General features: G+C 38.2%; 1 protein-coding gene across 1 annotated transcript; it reads right to left on the bottom strand.

Moving 5' to 3' along the window:
- Window positions 1-4,904: 4,904 nt before the first annotated feature.
- LOC117383695 (DEP domain-containing protein 1B-like) lies at window positions 4,905-11,354 on the bottom strand. The gene is made up of 11 exons (XM_033980902.2): window positions 11,299-11,354; window positions 10,229-10,494; window positions 9,355-9,499; window positions 9,090-9,217; window positions 8,872-9,002; window positions 8,751-8,798; window positions 8,502-8,642; window positions 7,953-8,119; window positions 6,912-7,088; window positions 5,651-5,833; window positions 4,905-5,331 (listed from the first exon to the last, which is right to left on the bottom strand). Exons 1-11 carry the CDS (start codon window positions 11,344-11,346, stop codon window positions 5,167-5,169), a joined length of 1,599 nt encoding a protein of 532 aa, XP_033836793.1. The 5' UTR covers window positions 11,347-11,354; the 3' UTR covers window positions 4,905-5,166.
- Between the last annotated feature and the right edge of the window lie 1,338 nt (window positions 11,355-12,692).

Below are 12,692 nucleotides of genomic sequence, written 5' to 3'. Positions count from 1 at the left end.
ACCCTCAGTAGTAACTGCACTAGTTTGGGGTCTTTGTAAAGGTAACGCCCTATAGTTTTACCCACAGGTGTCAGAATCACTGTAAGTTTGTCTGCTGAGCATTTATACACTTTGGAACACACATAAAAACGCAAAACTGCTGCGTAAAATTACACAATACGCGCGCGCAATTTTACGCGCGGATCTTTATGTCCAGTGTCGTCTTTTTACGCGGGCAGAAAACTCCGTCTGTTTACAGTAAACCACTGCATGTCACGCATCAGCGTGTTCCGCAGTTCATGGGCTTTAAGGGGAAAACATCACTAAACGTGTGTAATGTAACAGCTTGATTCTACAAGGGGGAGAGTGGGGCGTACTCTTTCAGTCATCTGTAGCTCTCACTCACTGTCCGCGGCTCCAGTAACCCACAGCCCCCACCTTATTGGCCAACTTTGGTGTCAATCACAAGCTAACAAGTTTGTTTCACACTGAGGAACAAAGTAGGCGCTGTCAGAAGTTTATTATGCCTGAAACTGACAAAAGAAATGCAGAGAAGTGACGGAACAGATTTCACTTTCCTGCAGCAGATTGGACATGGAGACTCTAACTTCCTTTGTGGACATAATTTCTTGACTGGATTATATTCTCTCGACCTTTACGGAACGAATGAGACCAACTTTGTGTGAATGTGTTGATGTTTGACAGAACCAGAGCGCTCAATGATAAGTGAAGTCCAAATCCACATTTCTGACTTCTCTGTAAAAACGTCTTTCCTGTCAGCACTGCGGTGATTAGAGGTGTAAAGGGTTTACATATTCAGAAAGATGAATGCCGTAGCTTTCATTTGATGTGTAGAATGTTTGTGTGGGTGACGCAGAAATACACGTACATTGCTGTAAAGTTGTAACGTAAAGGCCGTCACGGGCGGGCCATCGGAACGCTAAGTGGTTAAGTTGTCGGCGCTCAAGTGACGGAAATGTAACCGAGAGAATCCGGTCATTTTTCAAAATAAAAGATTTTTCAAAATAAACGATTGTTCAGACTCAGATAATGAATACAACGGAAATAATTAATTATTCTTGGACGGCCGGTGGCCCGGTACCAATTGATCCACGGACCGGTACCGGTCCACGGCCCGGTGGTTGGGGACCACTGGTGTAGAGCATTTTTTTCTCATTACCCCAAAATACCTGCTGAGGATTATGTGAGGACACTGTGTTGATTGGTCAGTCTCAGCAGGGTTCTTTATTAACCATTCTTACAGACATGCCACACTTAATTTGACTGTTTGACTGGGTGATGTACGACAAAATGGCTTATCAGTATTCACAGTGGATGGCACCCTCACAGCTTTGCAATGTCTCTAATGATAACGGTTCCCTTTTCTGCACCACTGCTTAGAAATGAGTTCTACCTACTAACGCTGATTGAGACAGCTTGCAACAATAGAGGGAATATCAATGTGTTTCTGACAAACTGTGACCCCGATGGGACTTTTATAAATAGATAATTTTTGTGTATTTGAAGCGGGTAATAGACTGTAGACATGATTTCATATCATTTGTTATACAGCTTAGCCTACTTCACCCTCAGACTTTTTGTCGTAACCTGCATTTTGTGCTTCTCTATCCAAAGTTCATCCCTTGTTCTCAAAAGCGAAGGTGGACATTGATGCAAAAGTGTAGCTTGTACTTTGTGCAATTAGACGCATTATTGAATTATTATTTGTTTATTATTTATGTAAATGAATAAACAGGTAAACACATGCCAGAATGTAGCCCACCTCCTCTCTCACTCACACTTCGCCAGCTTACAGAGGGCCCCCAAGAGCCCATGCATTTACATTGAAAATAATATAATAAATCAAGTTTTATTGGACATGGGGTTTGTGTGTTTACAGCAGCCTAAATATCCCTCTCAAATGATTACATTTGCTTTACATCTATAATAGCAAAATATCTACTACTGCTACATTTGTTTTTGAGCTGGGCATAGGTGAGGGCAGCTATGCGTTTATACCGGTGCAAGGACCCTTTATAATGTAAATTTAAGCCCACTGTCGCCAACTGGAACACATTAAAATCCACCAGTATGTCATGATCCCTGTCGCTCCTGCCCTTTTTTACACTTTCCCCCTCCCTCCTGTGTCTGAGCCTGGAGCTGGGCGGAGATTTTGACTCCTCCTGCACACACCTGGGGCTAATTGACAATCAGCTGCACCTGAGGAGGTCCAGAGGAGCAAGGACCTGACACCCAGCGCCAGATTGTCTGCGTATCTCTGTGGTACTCCTTGCTTGGCTCCGTTCATGTTTTTTTCGCTGTTTGACTTTGCTAAACTAGATATTTTGCTCCTCACCAGATTCTGCTCCAAGGACCCGCTCAGCTCTCCTGCCTCCGACTCTACCGTCATTTATTGCACTTTGCACTTTTTGTAAATCAACACTGTTAAACCCCGAGTTCTGTCTTTTTGGTCCCTCCTGCCTGATGTTATGACACAGTAATGAAGAAAAATCTTGACCCCTTTCTTCCTGAAATGTTTGCCTACTGTTCTTGTGGCTATAGTAGTTTGGATAGTAATTGTGTGTTTTTGGAAGTTTTCAGTCTGATGTTGGTCATATAAACACAAATACAACTGATCAAGGGGATGGGAGAATAGTCCGAATGTTGTCAAATGTGAATCACCAATAGCTGATCCAGGAGGCATCCGCTGTCGGGGGCTGCAGACAAATTCAGCTTACAGCCCCCTGAAAGCTGGGACCGGCCCTGACTGGACTGGAGGCAAGATGGGTCGAGCGTTCTGTTTTGCCCAAGGACACAGCAACAGTAAGAATCAGTTTATCTTCATTTATTCACGGTGAGTTTAAGTGTTTTCCAGTAAACACGCAAAACATAAATACACACAACAGAACCTTTGAGCCGGTGGAAAAGTCCTGCCTCTGACCATGACTGAGCCCATAAATCCCATATGTTTTAGGCCTATGCAGTTTACATCCACAATAAATAAATGTGAAATAGACTTGTCTTTGTGTCATCTCTGTAACTGTAACCCATCTAAGACCCAAAGTGCAGAGATAGTCCTCAACAAGACAATTACAAGGTGGTTAGATGTGAGTTTGTGACATGCTGCAATGGCCCACTTAAGAGCAGACAGATGCTCTAGTGCAAAACACAACATTTGATGCGATACATGTCCCTTTGAACGTCAACTCAAAGTTTTTCCTGCTACTTTCAGGATTTAGACTCTCCGTGAACAAAATCGATAAGAACATCTTCCAAATCCATCACAGAAAATATCATTACTTTTCAGTCTGGGCCATTTTTCAGTGAAAACAGAAACTGAGTCCAAAACTACAATTTAGATCAGTGATAGTCAATCGAGCAGAGAATGATTTATTTTAATTATGATTCTCCTCCAAAAGGTCTCCCCGCACTGTTAGACTGCGGGAAATTCAGCTCCGTGAGTGGCATCAAAACTTCACCCCATTTACAAAGACAATAGTAAAGCCGAACACTGGCGCCACCTGCTGGTTAAACTCAACATGAGGGCAAATGGTTTTAATTGAGTCTAAGTGATAATCATGCAGGTAAACAGTGTGTGTATTAGTGTGTTCTGTTTGTACCACCCACCCACTTGCAGCTCATCCATAGAAATCACATTCCAATCACTTAAATGCACAAAGATGAGAGTAAAATTTCACACACTGGTAATACAATGGAATATTTTTTTTTATCAAGACTTTGGAATAAAATACCTCAGCTAACAACTTGTTTAAATTACTGTTTACCAAATGTAGTTTACCTTTAAATTCGATAATCTATAATATTAATTTGAATGTGCCTAATATATATTATGTCAATTATTCTACCTGATCACATGTTTGACTTCTCTTCACCCTCTATCTCACTTTAACTGACCAGGAAACATACAAAGTGTAATCTGTATCAGAGGATTAGTCATCTAAAGCTGGTGTGTGGGCGGGGAGAGAATGAATACTGAAGATTATATATGCATGTACTCAGACTTGATCAAACTTAATGTAAAGGCATGAGAGAATATATAAGTCACAAAAACAAAGTAGATAAATCACAACTGTTTTATTCCTGGTCTACATAGTGATCTACAGCATTAATTACTCAAGGGGCCAGTCAAATGCCATATTTCATCCCTTTTTGAAGTAGTACAAACATGTGAAGAAATCTGTTCACAAAATGTAAACTACCAGCATTATTATTCAAAACAATTTCAGCAGTTCAAGTTACAGTAACAGGCATTCCAGCATTGGATTAAAAAAAGAAAAATCTCAGTTAGAGAAAACAATACAAGAATAATAGTTGGTGAGCCATTCAAAAGTGAATGGAAATGACACATATTATAAACAGAGAAGACAGTGATAACGATGAAAAACATGAATAAGGATCAAACACAAATACTGCTCATTGTACAAACAGTAAAACATACTATACCAAATACAGCAAAGACATATAAAGTATATAAAGTAAATACCAGTGTGTTGCATTTAAGAAAAGTCTATCTAAAGTTTCTGTAGTGAAAGTTTCAGATCAGAAATTCTGTACCACTGTTTTAAATAATACACCATCCCCTAACCCTTGATATGTTCATACGTTCTTGACAAAAAATAGTGCTAAATTATACTGCAAGCTGCCAAAATCCACTATAAAGATCCATTAAAAAATCTTTGATCAACAAGAAAATCTTCTGATTAACCAATGCCACAAATTACAAGTAAATGTATTATAGAATATTGACAATGTATCCACATGAAATAGGTTTAGGGAAATGCTGTGGTTTCTTCATGTGCCATAAGTATTGTATCCATGAAAATGTATCATATCATATATGAGAAAAAGAAATAATACATATTATGAAATTAATATAAACATTTAACTCAACTGTGTCTAAGATATAATGTTATCTCTTCAGACTTATGAAATGTATCCATACTAACTACGAATAACTGTTAAAGGGAAAATAGTACCATAGCACATTAGTGGACCTCTAAGTGGTTCATTATTTTTCAAGTTTCCTAGCTATGTACAAGTAGATTATTATTGCTTTAAGTTGATTAGTTTAAACTTAAGTGTAATTCCTCCTAACAGCAGGGTGACCAGTTCACTCAGATTATTGCCATGACTGTAACAGTAAATATTTAGTTTCCAGTAGAGGCACTATGCTCTGAAACTCCAGCTCCTCTGAAATGGTTGGAAGGATTTTTTGAGGTTGAAAAGCATATGATGTGGTTTAAGCCGAGGGGCTTTCTCAGGTATAACAGCAGCTTTGCTCTCCTGGGTGGGGAATCGAGTTTGGTAGACCTCCGGATAAGACTTCTGGAACTGTTAGAAGAGAAAATGCATCTGAATTACACTACGCAGTTTTTTGTTTGTTTGTTTTGTTTGTTTTGTTTTGTTTTTTTTTTGGGGGGGGGGGCATAATTCAAGGGATGCCCATATTAATGCCCTGTGAAGGTTATTACATCGTGAGACAGTCAGGTGTGTAGAAATACCTATAAACAATGTACTTATGTACTTGATCCAAAAGCTGTTGTGACAAAGTGTTTGGAACATTTGTGTTACTTCAATAACTTTGCATTGATTGCATTATTATTATTATCAAGAATGAAACTTATTTTCTTGACTTTGAACACCTCCTCACCTGTTTGAGCCTCTTCCTCTTGTCTCTCATTGGCAGCTCCTTGTCTGCGATGAGCCCCTCCAGCAGCTCCTGTAGGGGGGTCTGTGTGCCAATCACCCTGGGCTCCTCGGCCTCCACTCTTCTGATCTGTTTACAAAATGCTGGAGAGGCACTGAAGTCTGTGTCGGTGCCGGCATACTTGATCTACAGAAAGACAAGAGCAGAAAAAGATTATTGGATTACTTTAAAAGGTGCTCTGAAAGTCAGTGCAGTTGTAAGATGTAATACACAACAATGATAAACTATTGTAATCACAGTTATAATTCAGCAAAAATAAGAGTCTAATAAAACTAATGATTCTCTTTGTGAATGATGATGGTGTTTTCCATCTCTACCTTAAAATGTGCAGTAAACATAAATTTTGAATTTAAAAAATCCTCTTAACGTGGAGTAGCAGCGGCTCTACTCTAAGCGAGCTCCTCCCGTGTGGAAAACCAATACTGACCAAATTTACCACCATTAGTCATAAAAGCACACTGGACATCCAACAAAAAAGCTCCTGTTCTACAGACTAGCAGAGATTTTCTATTTCAGTACTCAGCTGCTGTTTACAAGTGTTGCAAAAATAAAAGCAGTGTGTTGTTATATTTCCATTGGTACACTTTCACACACAATTTAAATAGCAAAAATATTAAAGTACTATTCAACCATGTTTCACCACCTGCTGATTCTACTCTGAGCTATTGTATCAACTCTGCCTTAGCTGCACCTCACTTTTCTGTAAAGTCAGTTTGAAGTGACTTTGCAGATAAACTAAAAGTGGGATGAGCATTTTAGCTGTGACAAGTGTTATCTAGTACCATTGGTATGCAATTTCAAAATTCTATACAGGGAAGAAATAAGGTGAAAATAAAATAGATAAAAATGTGCAGGTCTCAGTTTATATGAAATTAAATACAAAACATTTTACTCCCTCTGTTTAAATTAGGTAATTCTAACATATTGATATTATTGGCCTTAAATGATTACAAATGGATAGGGAATAAATCTCAAGTTTCATTTCATACTGTGTTCTTCAGACTTTGAAAACTTTTCCGTCAACAATCTTTCTCTCTATCTTATAATTTAAGAATATTAAATTTAAATTTAAAAGAAATACACTCCCTTAAAATTTAGCCAACCTCCAGAATATTAAGATTCATTATGATTCTCCTGCTGTTGGTGCAGTGATGCTTAATACATAAACATATCATTTTGCTTGTGTGGGAGCTTTTTGAATAACCTGCACTCTGCGTAGGTGGGACAGGTGCTCCTCAACCTGGGAGCGCAATTTTGGTGGCACTTGAAAAATGGTGTTGTAGCGCTCCATCATGAAGGTCACCAGTTTAGTGGACAGCAGTTCATCCAAGTCCATTTCGTCAACAGATCCCAGAACACAGTGTGAGAACATCTGCACCATCTGTCAACACAAACAAACAAAAAAGAGCACTAGGCTTCAATTATCTGCATTAAACTAATAGGGAAATTGCTGTTATAAAACACAAAGGTGAGTAAATAAACAGAAAATAGTTGAAATATTTACATACATTCTCACTCAAATGGTGACTGTTTTGATTCAATGAATATTGATGCGTTTGTTATGAAAAGGTACTTAAACCTCAGTATTAGCTGTTAAATTGACTTCACTTAATCTTTAAGGCAAGGGTGTAATCATTTTAATAGGGCAAAAATATGAATTTCCCTGATAGACTAGACTACTAAATGACAGACTACTAAAAACCTAATTAGAATATGAAAGACTACGACATTCTAATAGTTTAAACCAAAGTCCAAAGCCGTAAGAATAAAAGTGAAGAGGCAATATAAAAAAGTAATGTGTTAAGGCATTAAGCTGAGGGGACAGTCTAATTATTGTTAGTTACAAAAGCACTTTCAAGCTAGGTCCATTGATTTTAAAATATATAGTTTATTTGTACACTGTTAATATATTTGTTTGTTATATTGATACTAAACATAAGAACTGCCTAGAAATATCAAATTTGATTTCAATACTAATAAGGAAAAAGCATGATCCTTAATACAGATTTTGATACCCTGCTACTATGTACACCCCTGCCTCGTTTCCATTATAATCATAATTGTGCATTGTACAATATAATGTAATTTTCAACACAGATAAGAATAGTTTTGAGGTATTACAATGTTGCACTGAGTCCAAGACAAATTTCCCTCACTGGACAATTATTTTTATTCTATTCTATTCTGCATTGAAACGCAGCATAACAATATAAAGCTGTTCTGAGACAGCAGAAGTGGTGTGTACCAGAGTGCGAGTGGGAATAGAGTCATTTAGTGGTGGCAGTTGTTGATTCTGGGAAACACGCGCCATGAGCCGCAGTAAGAGCTGCAGCCGTCTGCGGTTTGGAGGAGGCAATAACAAACAGCTGATCTGAAGAGCCTCAGTCGCAACCTCCTGATCAGACAACAGACCTGCAAGACAACAGAGGAAACTGAGTTAGGGAGGTGAATATACAGTCCATAAATTAGGCATACTTATAGGAAGAGAAAACACTTCATCTTTGCAACATATAGTAAATGGATACTTCAGTCAAATTATAAAATAATAAAAAAAATAAGTATAGGAAGTAATAGAATGGGCATTATAAAAACTGAATGGTTTAACAAGGGATAGATTGGGATGGCAACTGACAGCAGGGGATCAAACCTGGCCAGTGTGGCCTTTTGGAAGAGATAAGCTGTTGTAGAGAAAAGCACTGCTAATGTTAAGGTAGTTTTTCTGTCAGAATACAGTGAAATGTACTTAAATACTCTCTTGTGCAAAAGGATGATATATATAAAAAAGAGCACTCACTGAGAATGTTGACAAAGACTTCATACAGATGAAACGTCAGTAAGGGTTGTTTAAGCCTTTGAAAATACTCTGCTACCGTTTTGAGAACATCCCTCTCAAAACCTGGGTACACAGGCTGTTTGGAATCATTGCCGTTGGGCCCTCAAAATGAAGGAGAGCAAATAAATGTAATCACTGCAGTGGAAATGCAGTTCAAGTAAAGAGATAAAAATGCACAAGGGACATTTTTTCCTAAGAAAGGGTACTTACAATTGGCAAGACATTTCATCGCTGACACAACCCAATAAGGCATATCCTCTACAAATACAGAAAGAAACACAGGTTCATTGTGTGATAAAAGCACAGAACATTACCAGGGAAAGCACATTACCTGCTTTGTTATCCAACACCACTATACCCGTCTTATTGACTTTGGTAACATTGTGCTCTATATGTTTCCCATTCACTTGCACTGGGCTTAGAACACCTTCAAGTGTCTTGAGTCCCAGAACCCTCTGCAAACTAAAATAGCAATTGTGTTTTGTGAAGATACTAAAATACTAATTTGTATATCATTTTTAATAAAATAAGAAAACAGAGTTTACTTACTGTGCAATTGTCATGGTTTTCCAGATGTGGTCCACTTGCTTAGGAGTTATCTCTTTTCTCCTTATAAGCTTGCACTCATGTACATCTCCTATTGCTACACTGTGTCTCTTATTCCATAAATCAGAGGTCTGAACCAAAAAAAATTGCATTATTTTCTCATAGAACAAAAGAAAAAAACATTCATAAGAGAATCATATTTTCATCCCTCTCTGCCTTCACATACTTTCTGAAAGCAGACAGCTGGAATGGGAAGAAATCATCTCACCAAGACAGCAGGCTTTGACAGGGCAGTGTTTTCCTGTTGAGGCAATTCTTCATAATCATCCCAGCGAATGAGTCTGGGCAGGTCATTACTATGTTGCAACAGGGATCTTGTAGGAATAGATTTCAGTGGAGACATGGTGGGGAACCTGGAAGACAGTAGATTTAATATAAAAATCACCCAAATGTAACAAACTGTTTCAAATTGTGATGTTTAGTTTGCTATCAGTAGTCAGGTGTTGATAGGAAAGTATTGGACACAAATGATAGACAAAATGAGCACTTTGTAGCTTTTCAGCTGGGAGGTCTACCACTTGCTTGTTTCCATGGAGATGTTACTGCTTTGCCAATAACCTTACCAATAAAAAGTAAATGTCACCACTGGGCCAAGTTACAGGCAAAATCTGTGGTGACACAATCCTGCTCATAGTAGGAATGTACGTTTTTCACATAAATTTTAGCAACAAAAACCTCTGCAATTGAATAAAGATAGACAAGTTTAATACCAAACAGTGGAACATTCCAGGCACCGCAATAACATCTACATGAAGAAAAGCAAGTGGCAAATCCTCCACCAGAAAAAGTTACAGCTTTAACTTTCACAGACTAATTTATTTATTAAGGCTAGTCCTGCAACCAAAAAATATCATATTCACTTAAAATGCCTAATTCATGGGTTTCACTATTTAAAATAAATAATATTTTGTTTTGACTTGCTAATTACTCTAGCAATGTTGAACAGATTTGTTCTCACTCCACAACCCATGGATATGGTTAAAAATCACCAGCACTCTTGCATGATACTATGTTTATAGAATATACCGGTATATCTCTTATACTTCTTCACAACAGCATTTTAAAATTCATCACACTAGTACCTGAATAAATGACCACTGTCCTCAAAGTCTTCTGTGCCATAATGCCCTTTAATATCTTCAATAACATGAGCCTTTAAGAACTTCTTTAGTAACTGCAGCGTCTGGTAGCGCGTCACCTCTGGTCCAAAATTGTAATTGCGGCGCAGAAGGTCATGCAAGTAATCGACAGCCTCAGATCCTGTGAAACTGCAATCATAGCAGCGGAAGTGTGCCCAGTGCCTTCTCAGTGGCATGCCACTACGGAAGAGCTTAATGGTCTCATTCCACTGAAAGAGAGAGCTATTGGGTTATGCATGAATAATCCACCATCATCTTTTACTTTGCCATAAAATATTAATTTTCTCTACTGTTAGTCACTGGGAAATGGTTAAGAAACAGTTGTGTGCCTGCAAGTCAATGTTCAGAGGCTGTTGTGTCAGGCATTAAAATTTGAACAACCATAAAAAGGCATTTTAAAGTACCTGGAGAGTAGACTGGAAGGTGATGGTAAACTACATATTACAGAAATAAATAACATAAGGCTGTCTGGCTGCGAGTCATAAAACCTATTCCATTTTACAGTTATTTCAGTGGAATGGGCTTTTAGACAGCAGTGATTTTACATTTTAATGCACAAATAGCTGTTTTGCTTTCAACACAAATACGATGGGTGAGTGTCCTTATTTTGTTTAGCCTGAGCCTCACATGTAATGTTCTCAAAACAAAATAAAAAGGAACCAATTTGACCTTTGATTCATTTTAGTGAGTTAGATATTATTATGTTGAAAAGGAGATAATGTTGAGGCTTAATAGTTCACAACGGTAGAACCCTGTTAGCAATTGTAATTTAATATTTAACACATATGCTGTACTTTTAATCATAGTGACTTTATAATCCATGAGAAGGAAGTAGTTACACATTTAAAGAGCAAAAAAGGATATGCACATGTTGTCTAATATGAATGAACCTTTGCTAACAATAGGACGAGCATCAGCCGTGTGTGTGATATCTACAGCTGATATCTTCTATCTCGTGATGTGTGTAATAAACATTCCATTACAGGTTAGTTAAAGGCTAACAACAAACTCACCAGCTTCGTCGCTCTGTACGGACCCGGACCGATCACTTTACCCTCCATCACGAAATAAAAAAAAAATCTCTCTCAGGAATACATCAAAGCTACAAAAAAGTCATAATCCTGAGCTTTGGCACAGTGCAGAAAAGTGTACACAAGAAAACGTTGACTCCAATGCCAACTTTGAATTTCCTGCGTCACGACGTTCGGCCAACGTGATTAGACGGCAGGGTGGTCACGTGATTCCCCGGGGACGCCGCATTACGGAAGAGATAAAACGTGTCACCATAGAAACGGCGACTGGACTGGCCAAAATACATCGGGACTTCCTAAAAGACGTTGGTTTTTCAGTTAGTAGCAAAAAACAACGTCAGTCGTGCAGTAAAATGTACGTTTAAGCCTATAAGACAAGCCTAGTTAGTGTTTTAATGCAGAAAATCCATGATTGTTTTATCAGGAGGCTCAATCAGGCCCGCTGGTAGGGGGAGCTAACGCTTGGAGCTTGTTGAGCTGAGTAGCTTACAAATGAAAAATAATGGATTGGTTCAGGAAAAAAGGCGAGTCACTATAAGGTTTTTACTTGTAATAATAAACCATGGTTAATTAAGATGCACATGAACATTAAGCATGATAAACAACTGTAGAAAATCAGCTATGTTGACTGATTGCCAACAAACAACCAAACAACAACTAAACAACTAAAGCTGTTTGGATCTCTTTTCTGAAACCTCTGGGGATTCCTGAAGCAGACTCAAACCTCCAATGTGACTCCAGGCCAACCGCTTTTTAAACTGTTAGAGCCTGTGTATCCAGGAAACATGTTCAAGAACTTCACCTCTGACCCCAGTCATGATCTAAACAAAGAATGTGCTGGCTGCTGTGCTTGGCTTTACTCAAACAATCCCTCAGAGTATCCTAAAATCACATGAGGAACTTAGATTCAAATCACGCCTAGATGGTCTTTGTTAAATGTGCTATTAGTAAAAGGTATAGGTATAGGCCTGCCTCACACACATTATTTTCTTGCCAGTTATTTTCATTTATTACACTTATTTCATTTAGTTATTCTGATGTTAATTGTTGCCCTAATGATACTTTACTGTATATGAGCTGTTATACTCGGGGGTATATGCAGATAAACCTAGCAAAAGTCACCATAGTCCTATTGAGAACATTTGTTGGCCACACAAGCATACAACTGAAAGAGGGATTGTAGATGCAGCTGATCGACTTTTGGACTAAAATTATATGACCAATCATTACACTGCATGCAATTTCTTTGCTCCTGTACTGAATAAAGGGTTGTAACAGCATAGGAAGAATAGGGAAATCAGAGGCCACATAATACAATATAATTTATAATAATTTTGAATAAATGGGGCAGCCCTTTGTCTGCTCATACACTGAGC

The sequence above is a fragment of the Periophthalmus magnuspinnatus genome, chromosome 16 (genome assembly GCF_009829125.3).
Source record: "Periophthalmus magnuspinnatus isolate fPerMag1 chromosome 16, fPerMag1.2.pri, whole genome shotgun sequence".
In the NCBI taxonomy this organism is placed as follows: Eukaryota; Metazoa; Chordata; class Actinopteri; order Gobiiformes; family Gobiidae; genus Periophthalmus; species Periophthalmus magnuspinnatus.
This window is presented reverse-complemented; position numbering and strand designations above follow the sequence as displayed.